The 12,563-nt window shown below is 40.4% G+C and overlaps 1 protein-coding gene across 12 annotated transcripts in view; it reads left to right on the top strand.

Annotated features, from left to right (window-relative positions):
* The window catches only part of FBXW7 (F-box and WD repeat domain containing 7), a 196,339-nt gene that overhangs the window by 46,204 nt on the left and 137,572 nt on the right, over window positions 1–12,563 (top strand). For 5 of the 12 annotated variants that reach the window (XM_075500481.1, XM_075500482.1, XM_075500478.1 and 2 more), the window contains exon 1: window positions 4,582–4,764. The exons of 6 other annotated variants lie outside the window; for them this stretch is intronic. In XM_075500481.1, the coding sequence (XP_075356596.1) occupies window positions 4,708–4,764 (57 nt within the window). In that variant the 5' untranslated portion in view covers window positions 4,582–4,707. Of the gene's footprint in view, window positions 1–4,581; window positions 4,765–12,563 lie in introns of those variants that run through there. One more of the 12 variants, XM_075500467.1, reaches the window with a different exon arrangement.

The following is a 12,563-nucleotide window of genomic DNA, read 5'->3' on the forward strand; positions in this document are numbered from 1 at the left end:
CCGCCCCGCAGTGGGATGGGGGAGAGAATTGGAAGGGTAAAAGTAAGAAAACTCGTGGGTTGAAGGTAAAAACAGTTTAATAGGTAAAGCAAAAGCCGCGCACGCAAGCAAAGCAAAGCAAGGAATTCAGTCGCTCCTTCCCATGGGCAGGCAGGTGTTCAGCCATCTCCAGGAAAGCAGGGCTCCATCACGCGTAACAGGTCCTTGGGAAGACAAATGCCATCACTCCGAATGTCTTCCCTTCCTTCTTCTTCCCCAGCTTTATATACTGAGCATGACGTCATATGGTATGAGATATCCCTTTGGTCAGTTGGGATCAGCTGTCCCAGCTGTATCCCCTCCCAACTTCTTCTGTACCTGGCAGAGCATGGGAAGCTGAAAAGTCCTTGATTTAGTATAAGCACTACTTAGCAACAACTAATACATCCCTGTGTTATCAACACTGTTTCCAGCACAAATCCAAAACATAGCCCCATACCAGCTACCATAAAGAAAATCAACTCTGTCCCAGCCAAAACCAGCACATTCTCCACCCCTTATTTCATACCATTTACGTCACGCTCGGGTCTCGCACTATTCAATACATTCTCATTACCCACCATCACCGTTCCCATCCTTTGATATAATACACAGATATCATTCCCTTAGTCTATGGACCACTCCTGTAAAATGTCTGTAAAATGTCCATAAATGTCCACTGAGTTCATTTAGTCCATGACTTTGGGGTCCGTCTGTTATGGTTGTTACTCAGGACAGAAGTGGTGTGTTGCTTGGAGTTACTGGCCACCAAAGCCAGCTCAGGTCGGGTCACTGCTGCACTTGCACTGCTTCTTGTAAGGCTTGTCTTCCATTGGTTCAGGTGGTTCCAGCTATAGTAATTCCCATAACATGCAACTCAAGTCATGGGTTACAACAATTTAAAGGTATATCCATTGCAATCTCCACCCCTGGTCCCTTTGGGCCAGGTTATAGGGTTTAACATTGCAATGAACTCCTCCCCTTGTCTCCTAGCCTGGCTAGCAACAAGGGGTTCCTGCTATAGTAATTACCATAACATGCAACTCAAACCCCGGGTTACAACCATTTAAAGGTATTTCCATTACAATCTCCACCCCTGGTCCCTTTGGACCAGACCATCAGGTTTAACATTGCAATGAACTCCTCCCCTTGCCCCTGCTCCGTCTTGGAATTATCCACAGACTGCAGTCCCTTAGGGGCGTACCTGCTCCAAGTGGAGCCTTATTTATGAGCCACAGTCTCCCCAGGGGTATACCTCCTGTGGCATAGACTTATCCACAGCCACAGTTGCTTTGAGATGCACCTGTTCCAATGTGGCCTTCTCCATGGGCCAAAGTGCCTTCAGAGAGATACCTGCTCTAGCGTGGCCTTACCCACAGCCACAATCCCTTCAGAAGTAAACTTGCTCCAACATGGCCGTACCCACAGCTGCAGTCCCTCTAGGGCTGTACATGCTCTGTCCTGGGCTTATCCATGGCCACATGCTTTGAGGTGATCCAGCATGACCTCATGCACAGCCACTGATGCTTCAAGGTGTACCTGCTGCAGCATGGACTTATCCACAGCCACAGATGCTTCGAGGTGTACCTTCTCCAGCATGGGCTTATCCTTGGGCCACAATCCCTTCAGAGGTATACCTGCTGCGGCACAGACCAATTTTTTGTTTGTTTGTTTTGGCATTTTCAAAAAATATTGCCAAAACACTGAATTTCATAAAGGTGACTTATATCTGCAACTCTATGAAGACCTAGATTATGGATGAGAGTAAGTTATAGTAATTCTGAATATTGCTTGAAATTACAGTCAACAAAAAGAATTACAGGTCTTGCTTTATGGTGTGATTTGACATGGGGACACGATAATTTCTGTATTCAAGGGTTGGCTGTTTTGCCTGAGAGCCTTTCTCCTCTTTTGCCTGTTCTTCCCACAAATGCACCTTGCTGGATGATGTGGTACCTTCTTCCAGTAGCAGGGAACGAAGCGTGGTCTTTGCTTCCTTGTCACTTGGCAGGACTTGCCTGTGAGTGGGCAGTGGAGTCAGTCTGCCTATATACAGCAGGCCTGACACTTTTTACAAGCATCAGGCTTTCATGACACATAAGTGTAAGATTATGTCAATGTTACTTCCCATCCCTCACCATTTGCCCCAGGTTCACAAGGGGACCAGGGGTCAGATGCAAAGTCTGGGCTAAGTTACTTGTGGCAATCCTACATAAAGGGGTTGAAAACCACCATTTAAGACTCGTGTTTCAGCCTTGCCAGGTCAGAGGCATTCTGTTCCAAGGGCGTAGCAGGAATTGCCTGGTTATTATCCTGTGCTTCTTGTGGAAAAATTACCATCCTGTCAGTGGTGACAGTGTGGCTGTTCTGAGAAGTAGGTTGTCCTCATCCTCGGCTCCATCAGTAGTAATGGAAATGGGTGGCTCTGAAACTTGCAGTCAAATGGTGAACCACTTGCTTCCTCTGTGGTATTTATTACAGGCCAGAGGTGTTATAGCAGCATCCCTCTTTCCATAAGACATCAGTTTTCTTTTACACTACTTTGGGATTTTTTTCATTGCCTTTGTTTGAAAAGGGGTAACACTCACAATTAAGTCACCTTTAAAAAGAAGTACCAAGCATAAATTGATAGTTTCCTTCTTAAATCAGCAGATAGCCTGAAACAAGAACTCTCAAAGAGAGAAACATTTAGTACTTGCACTGAGCGTTACCTCTGAGGAAAATGTTAACTATTTCAATACTGGGTTGTAACTTGGCAGTCAGGTAAGAGCTTATCGCAAACAGTTTCCCAGAGCTCTAGAGGAGGAAAATCGCCAGCTGTTGAAAACAGGCATGTGTGGATATCTTTAACAACTTTTAATACTTACGAGGTAATATTTTAGCATACTGAAAATAAGTATGTAATATATGGTAGTGTGAATTTATTCTTTACTTGAAGGGTTACTGACTTCTTGTATTCAATTGGTTTATAATCTCCAGCTGTTTTCCTGTGCTGTTGTCCTGGTTTAGCCACAGCTGGCAACTAAGCCCCACCCAGCTGCTCGCTCACCCCCCCCCCGGTGGGATGGGGGAGAGAATTGGAAGAGCAAAAGTAAGAAAACTCGAGGGTTGAGATAAAAACAGTTTAATAGGTAAAGCAAAAGCCGCACACGCAAGCGAAGCAAAGCAAGGAATTCATTCACTCCTTCCCATGGGCAGGCAGGTGTTCAGCCATCTCCAGGAAAGCAGGGCTCCATCACGCGTAACGGGTGCTTGGGAAGACAAACGCCATCACTCCGAACGTCCCCCCCCTTCCTTCTTCTTCCCCAGCTTTATATACTGAGCATGACGTCATATGGTATGGAATAGCCTTTTGGTCAGTTTGGATCAGCTGTCCTGGCTGTGTCCCCTCCCAGCTTCTTCTGCACCTGGCAGAGCATGGGAAGCTGAAAAGTCCTTGGCTAGTGCAGCAACAACTAAAACATCTCTGTATTATCAACATTGTTTTCAGCACAAATCCAAAACATAGCCCCATACCAGCCACTATAAAGAAAATTAACTCTATCTCAGCTGAAACCAGGACAGCTGTGTAGAAAACTGTCTTGTACAGATGGTTTTTAGAGAAGAGGGGAGAGGCAAGAAGAGAAGGGGAAGCAGAGACTGCTCAGTAAAGCTGTAAGTGCATTTGGGAGGACTGGAGGAGAGGAACAACTCCTGTGCAGATGTCCCTGTATTTAGCTGTAATAGCTCCATACCTAATTTGGTGCGAGTGGTTGCTGCTGCCTGTGCTCATGACTCAAATGTAGGCTTCCTATCTAATGCCAGGAACCACATGTCTATCAACAGCACTATTTAAGCTAAGTGACTTTAGCTCCCAAGCCAACTTATGAAATCTGTTGTCCTTAAGCCCACTAGAAAAGGCATCCAGAAATCTGCCACTGGATCATCTCCTGCTCTCTCAGGAGACATCCTCACAAGCCCCAAACTGATTACCCTCATTAGACTATACTCACTGTGTAGGCTAAACCTTTTTTTCTCTCATAGCTGGAAGAGGGTAGAAAGGACTTTCTTCTGTTTTAGCAGGTGCTGGGAATTGTTCAAACTGGGTGATTTTTACTTAGGTCGTCAGCCCAGATGAAGAAGTAAATATGACTCTTCTGGGGAGTGAAGTGTAGGGAAGTTAGCTAGGGAAGCAAGACCAGTGGCTGGAGGACTCACTCAGCCCAAGTCAAAGAAATGCTAGCAATTTCTCCCTCCCTCCCTCCCTCCCCCCCCCCCCCCCTCTCAAAGCTGCTTGTTTTCTTACTTGCCTAAAATAAAGGCAACTGAACACATGGAGCAGGAAAGACTTTGTGGGGGTGTTGCATGGCCAGGAGAGTAGGGAGACTAGCCTACGTGTGGTCCTTGGATAAGAGCAGATACAGGAGATTGTTCAAAGTTTTACTACAATTTTCCATAGTATGCAACTCTTGTGGATTGGAGCGATTAAATTTTAGAGTGCAAAATACCTTGACTCTAAGATATGTTAATTTTTTCCCCACTCTTTTAACTTTTTTTTTTTAGGCTGTGTATGAGTACGTTGGAACAAATGTTGAGGACACTTTAATCATATACAAGAACAACTTCTTTTTCCTTGCTGCATCAACTTGCAATAAATATCAAATGATGTTTCAGCTGGGAGGAGTACTGTAGCAAAGTTGAGACAAAGAAATGCAGTTGGTATGTGGGTGTCTCTCAGGTATAATGAATAAACACATCTCAAGTCTGGTAAGCGATGGAGTGGTTCTTACAAAATTACAGAGAATGAGTTGGTATTCCGTCACCTTTTTTTTCTCTCCAACAGAGAATCCAGGTAGATGGACAGCATGCAAGATGAATACTGAAAATATGAACACAGTACAGAGTTAATGAGAAGGCAGTGTGTATGTACTTTTAGGCAAAGGGAGCCTCTAATTTGGATGGGTAATGATGATCATGTATCTATACTGAGATGTTTGTCAGTTCAGTTAGTTGGATATGTCACTGCATTTCCCACAGTGAATGGTGTTAAGAAATTAGAATGTCAGTGGTGTGGACTCTTACCTCAGAGCAGATGAGTGAAAAACAGGCCCCAAACCTCCCAGCATTACAGTGCTTTTGTGCTCTTGGAAGCCAGGGTTTGGGTCACGTGCCTGGACTCTTCAGGGGAAGATGGCAAGTCCACTGATGTCCAGAAGAGTTAAAGAAAACACATCCTGGTATTGCAAATGCTAGGACTGTTGTTTTTGCTTTTATCTCTATGGGTGAGGCTGGGAAGAACACTGCCATTTGGTTTTTGGCGATAGGTGCTGTTTGTATGTTTTGTTTTCCAAATTAGAAAACTTGTCATCAACAAAGGGGTTCAGGTATGAGATGGAGGTCTTAGGAGGTACAGCCAGTGTTTGTCCTGCACAACCTTGCACCAGTTGCTCAATTCTGGAACAAAAATAGTCGTCTCTCACTTTTTCAACCATTTTTTGTGGTTCCTCTTGTGTGAGAGGGGAAAGAATGAGTCTGAGTTTAATTACTCATTCATCTCTCCTCACGCCAACCGGGTAGAAGGGGCCTTGAGAAAAGCTGATGAAGCTGCAAACCACCACTTCTGTAGCATTGTGTCTTGGGTGAAATTGGACATCCCTTCTTATATCCTTCCTGTAACTGCTTTGAAGTCTGCCTGTTGTAGGGGACAGTGTACTTGCGTGTTGTGATGGCTTTTTAACAAATTTTAAATCTTTTTGGTTTATTTTATTATCTTTGACATGAGAATCCAAAGAACATTTTCACATCTTAAAGTTGGAACCTTCTCAGATTTCTTCAGTGTGCTGCAGATGATGTAATTTTTGAAGCAATTTGCTGCTTCTCCCAATGGAGGGTTTTTTAAGGTTTTTATTACCAGTAGCAAACCTTCCATTAGAAGCTATCTTTTACCTATTTACCTATTGTACTGGTATATGAAAGGACTCTTAGTTCTTTGTATGTACCAATAAAGCAAAATTTTGGATTATGAAAGAAATACATAGCTTAGGTTCAGTTCATGGTACTACAAGTTCTTTTATTATTTTAATGAGATTTATAGAATTTCTTTTAGATTGCTGTCATCTTCACTTGAAAAATAGTTTTTAAAAGCCTACATACTTATCTTGTATTAATTCTTGCCTTGCACAAACAAATGTATATTCTGACTGTATTAAAAGTTAGGTATGTATTGAAAACAGCTTTTTTTTTTTTTTTTTTTAAATAAGCAACAATTTGAGAATTAACTTTGAGAAGATTGATTCATTTGCAAGGAAGTACACCAACCAGCCCTCTTCTTGACCAGCTGTTGAAAAGTAGAATGTAGGTGGTTGCTCAGCATGTTGGGTTTACTTTCTGAGACAGTGGGACTGGCAGCAGACAGAACAGGGGAGCTGGCCAGGCCATGTGGCCAGCCCCAAGGGTCTCTGTTTCCGACTGTCTTTCAGAGAGTTGCCTTAAAACTTGTTCATCTGTTGCAGAATGTATCTTCCATCCTTCTGAGCCCTTTAGAGTTGTAGCTTCTCTTGCCTCCTCTTGCTGTTTTCTAAATATGTAACAAACTTGTTGGCTTTTTTTCAGTTTGAGTATCTTACTGTATATCAAGCGTGTTGGATGTTTAGATCTTAGCAGTATGTTTAGACATTTAAACTTCACAATGAATTGTATATAGTATAATGATTTTGCCGTAGTCATGTATTACTAATCATGTGCTACACTGATTTGGCAAGAATATCTTTTTGTAGGAACCTTTTTCCCAGTTCAAAGTTGTATATATTTGATTATTTGTTCAGTAACTGTGTTTCATAATTTATATATTTTTTCTATATATATATCCTTGCAAACAATTAAGTGAAATATATATTCTGCACATCTTTTTTTTTTTTTTTTTTTTTATTGGTACTTAGACTTTGCATAGTCTACAGTCTTTTCCACTCTCCGTGTCCAAGTGATATTTCATCCAGGCTCTTTAACTAAGAGTGTGTCTGGCTGTTTGCCCATTAAGATTTTGCATACAGGAGAGTATGGCCTTAGCTTAGCATGAAATCACCTCTCCTTTGCATTTTTTTTTTACATAGAAAAGGTCTGTGTCTTGTAATGGAGAATATTGCAAGAAAGCTTTGTTAGTATGAGAAATGTTTCTTTAAAACGATAAACAATCCTGCTGTGTTTTTAAGTTTGGATTTGGCTAAGTTTGTGGAACACATGAGAGTTAATGTAACGATAAAAATAGCTGGTATTCTGAAAGGTAACCACAGTTCTGAGGATGATATCTTCATGACTCTGTCCTGTCAATGAATATTATGAAGGAGAACATGCATTTAATATTTTAGTTAGAAACAGGGAAGTAACAAAAAAGATGTGTTGATGAAGTTTTGCTGATAAGACACTAGAAAGTAGAAGAAACAAAATATAGCGGTAACACCAATGTAAAAATTAAGTAAGTCTGTCTTCACGTTTTAAATGACACTATAAGATGCTTTTGGTGGGAGGAAAAAGTTTGTTCATTAGTATTAACTATGTCACTATGAGTGGGACTTCAATTCTACTGTCCATAGATAGGCAAAAAAAAAAAAAAATCTCATAGTGATATTACTTTGATATTCTTAAAAATATTAATTTATGTTGCAGATACTTATACTAGGAAACTGTGGCTTGTCAGTCACTGGCTCTATCTGCATGCGCCCTGGGATCAATAGTACATTAAGGAAACTGACATGAGGAGGGGAAAAAATCATAAATAATGAATGGCAGGCTTCACTGGTGGCGCTTCATTTCTACCAAGAATAATACAAATTCTAGTGAAGTACCCTTGTACTTCCTAACCCTGTTAGACTCAAAACCGTTAGCCCAAATATTGATGCTTTCCTTTAGTCTGTTTCTTGTTAAGAAATATATCTGTGTAATCCTTAACTAGGTGCTGCCAAAGGAAAAAGCTAGTGTTTCTATTTATCGGAAATAGAGGTACAGTAAGAATATTTGTATTAGAACTGATCTGCAGTCTACTGAGAGACCAGGATTTGAAGTAGGGGGATGTGGGGGTTGCTTTTAACAACGTTTTCTTAGCTTTATAAACAATAGATGCTTGTGAAAAGAGATTTTTTTGTGGTATGCAGGACATGTGAAATGTTGAGCATTAGAGCATGATCCTTGCGCTTTAAATCTGTGTATTAATTTTTTTCATTAGCTCTCTCTGCTTCCACATCCTGCACGTTGCTGGCAAGCATGCATCAGCAATAAGACTTTCTTCACTAATGTGTCTGACATATCTGGGAAATGTGGCTGGTCAGAGCTATAGCTGCTTTTTTTTGGAAGTTGGTTCTTTTCAAGCCATTTAAGTAATTTCACCTGATATTACTTTAAATCTTCTATATAATGTGCTCTTTCGATGAATAGCCGTGTAGAATCAGCACAGGAAGAGCAAAGTCCTTGGCAATACCAGCTCAATTGCATCTGCAGATGAGGATTTAAAATTCTATGCAGCAGACAGTACCTCCAGCAGGCGAGTAAAAGGTTACTGCATTATTTTGCTTGTTTGCATTTGTAGTCTTTATCTACCAAGGGTTTTTTTATCGTTCAATTTGTTGTGCATGCTCGTGTATAAATACTACTGGAAGCTGATTTAATAGAAACATGAATATCAAAAGGGCAGAGCAAGGTGAAGGGAGAGGCTCAGTTCAGCTTTAAACCAAGGAAAGGGAGGGGGAAAGAGAAAGAGTAGAGGGGAGGGGAGAGAAAGCAGGAGAGAAATTAAGCTTTCAATGCAGTGTGAAAATGAGAAGTTTTTTTTGCGACTAGATTCATTTCAGCTGCTTTCACATCACTTGCATTTTTCTTAACCTTTTGCTAAAGAGGATGCTATTGAACAAGCACTGATAGCTCTATGAATGTAAGTGACAATTATTTCAAGTCAGATTATCCCGTAATCAGGTTAAGCAATTGTGTTAATGTGAGACCTTCTACTTTCAGAAATAGCATTGCATACCATCTTAAACCAATTAAAATGAGCTTTTTACAATATTACTTGCATTTTTTTTTTCTATGGAAAGGAAAAAGAAGTATATAGTTATTGCATTAGTATCTCTTGCAAATGAGAAAACATTTCCAGCAGTAAGTTACTTGCATGTGTTAAATTAGAGAGGTATTCAATATTACATTTTGAGCAGAGTATACTTCTTTTTAAAGGTTAGAAGACCTGTTTATGTCTGACTCCTCATTTGAATTAGTTGTGCCTCTTTTGTTTTTCTCAGAGCGAAGGGCTCCTCGAAGACTTTATTAAAGCTGCTTATACGATCTGCCTCTAACTTGCTTTGAGAGTTGATTGTGGTACCTTTGGACATTCTACTATAAATTCTCTCACACTTGTTTCTTCCCGGGCTTAAATTTCTGTTGGCTTTTCCTACTGGTGTTCTCACTCATGTAGCTTTGTAGCAGCCATTCTTATTTCAGGATTTGATAGACCTGGGTAGCATTTTTCTCATGCATTCTGACTTTTCAAGAAGACTTTTTGGTTGGTGGTTTTTTTTTTTTCCTCCCAGACGCTGCAAGTAGTCAGTCTCAGAGTGTAGCAGTCAGACAGGTCTTGTCGTTCTCCTGTGTAATTGGAAGGTCCTTTTCAAGCAGAGGCGTTACAAAAGGTTGGCAGCTCTGAACATGTGCTATAACCTGCTCTGTGCTGTGGCTGTGAGGAGTGGAGGCCCTCGCTGGCGTGGAGGATGCTGTGGGCGAGCGGAGGATGCTGTGGGTGAGCGCGTGGGGCTGCGTGGGGTGGGGCTCTCGGCTGTTGGCTGCTGGCGTAGCCTCCTCTGGCCGGGGCCCAGGCTGGATAGGCTGCACTGCTGGGGAGGGTAAAACAGACTTGAAGTGACAAGAGCCACAGAAGGAATAGTCAGCAAGCAGTTTGGAGAGATTGCCATCCCTGAATTTACTCCTCTGTTAGACAGCTGTCCGTCTTTTCAAAGCAGCTTACTTTGCAAAGAGGAGTAGAGGGAGAAATGTACACATTTTTTAAATCCAAGATATTACTTGCTGAGGAGACTGGCTGACATTTTTTTTGAGAAACACTTTTTTTTTCCTTTCTGTTCAGCAGTCTTAATTTCAGCCAGGGGGCTGCAGAATGAGGCAACTGGCCAGTTTTGAGTGTTTGTGGGACAGTACCGGTCCTAATTTCTTTAAGAATAAACTCGTCTGATGAGCAAGTCAATGTGTGGCTGTGGCTGCAGCATTATTTCTTCTTTAATGAAGAGGCTGGGCTGTTCGACCTGCTGCTCTAATCTTCTATCTTGCAGTCATACATCAGAGCAGTTGCAGAGACTATCCATTGAATGTCTCAATCAGCCAAAGAAGGTAACTATATTTTAAATTTTAACTGTACCATTTAAAGGATGCTGTATAATTTGGACTTACATGATAAAAAGACAAATTTCAGATGTTCTTAGCAGTTTTCTTGACCTTGCAGTAGCTATCCAATATCATTTTGCCATTATCAGGTTGTGTAGCAATAGAAATGTGCTGCAGTAATTGATTTTGTAATAGGATCAGGTGATTTACTGGCTGCACTGACAACCACTTGCTTGCTTGTTCTGAAACGTGGAGCACTCTAATGGATGTTTTGATTGCAGCCCCGAGTTGCTCTGAAACTGCTGGATGCTCAGAGATGTAACATCTCATTTGTCAGAATAAAAACTTCTCTAGCTGTGTTCTCCAATAACACTGGAAATTAATTGAATTTTTTAAATACTGACTCTTCAGGTTCTGAATTCTTTTAAAAATCCTTTCTGTCTAGAATTGGAAATTGTCTTAGTCAACTTCATGCGTGTCAACTTATCCCCTTTCCTGATAGCTACTTAAAACACATTAATGTGTGTGCTTTATGCATTTCCTGATAATTTGGTCCATGCTAAACGTAGTCCAAATCTGTGCCTAGAGGAGAGTATACAACAATTCTTTGTGGATTGCTATTAAATGTTGTATTTTTCTGTTAATATATTATGCTGTGGAAGGAGAAATCTGGCTCTAATTAGAAAACAAACTAAACCGAACTAAACAAAACCTGTTCTGTATCAGAATATGGATTTTACTGTAGAAAAAGTCATTAGGAGCTGTGATCCAGTGAATGAAATTGGGGACCTTAATTGGGTCTACCTTTTGGACCAAGCTGTCTTAGGCTCATAAAATTGAAATGTGTTGCTAAAAGCTCTAAGAGTTTAAGATAAGTAGTGCACCGTTCATCTCCAGGTTAGCTGAGTAGTATCAGCACAGAATATGTTACAGTGGTTAGTAATAGTTTGTACCTAATTATTTTCACTTTCAAAAGAAGTCTTAGTTTTTATCCATTATTGTGCAAGAGTAAAGATGCCCATTTGAGTGCTTGTTCACTGTTACGTGCCATATCATATAAGAATGAAAACTTAAAAACAAAAAAACCCATTGACTTATTAAAAATGGCTTTCAGTTGTTGTTTTGTGTATTTTGGAGTGAAAACTGATGGGGAAAAAATTGCATCAGGAAGTAGAAGAGTCTCACATGGACCTCGAAGTAAGAAACAGTCAAAAGATAACTTCAGTATGCTGAAGTTTAGAGGATGACACTCACTTTGGCCTGAGGACATCAGTATGCCGTGTACAATAGGCGATTAAACAACTAATCGCTAAGATCAAATATGTAACAATTTATCAAGTGATCGTATATACAGTGATTTAAGTGGCCTGAAGTAAATCAAGCTGGCTGGATTTGAAATTGTCGAACCTACTGATGATTAAACTAAACTAAAAAGTTGAGATCTTTCAGCCAGTTCTCACTTGATAAAAATCAGTGAGCAAGAAATATTTGATTTAAACAAGTAGTTTTTAATTTTGTTTTTAATTTATACCTCAGAGAAGGTAACTGAAAGAAAATTGATTCTCACTCATATAATTTGTTACCCCATTTTCCTAATGAGAATATACTACTATTTCCATGTTTGTTCATGTAGTGTATTGCTTGACATTCAGTCTTCTCAGCTGTTTGGTTTGGGTTTGTTGTTTTTGGGTTGGGTTTTTAGTTTTGTTTTGTTTGTTTGTTTGTTTTACATTGTGAAATGAGCATGAGTCCCTCTGCAAAACTAGGTTTCTCTCTCACCAATTTATACATGTGAAAAGAAACCCAGATTCCCATTTCTCCAGCATACAATATGCTTTTTCAGTCTGAAAGAACTGGTCATTGTGTTGGGGATGCAGAACGAGCCCAAGCATGTTTTTTGAACCTGAAGAGGAGTAGCCTTCAAAGGTGGTGATGGTGGTAGAGGGTAGCACTTCACTGAGCTCGGGTTGCAGAATTTACTTAGTGATTATTGAGTTCAGTGATTTGACTTTGAAAAAGGTGTGTGGGGAGGCAACAATCTCACAGTGTTTCAACTATTTACTTTAAATTACCTTACCAGGCAATAGGAAATGCAACTGTTGGCATAAGAGAGAGAATAATTAAAAATCACTTCTATTTAAAGGAGTTAACTTGATGAGAAAAATAAGCTTAAATAGTTTGCTTTTACTTTGTTT

Source organism: Mycteria americana, chromosome 4, assembly GCF_035582795.1.
Source record: "Mycteria americana isolate JAX WOST 10 ecotype Jacksonville Zoo and Gardens chromosome 4, USCA_MyAme_1.0, whole genome shotgun sequence".
NCBI classification, from domain to species: domain Eukaryota; kingdom Metazoa; phylum Chordata; class Aves; order Ciconiiformes; family Ciconiidae; genus Mycteria; species Mycteria americana.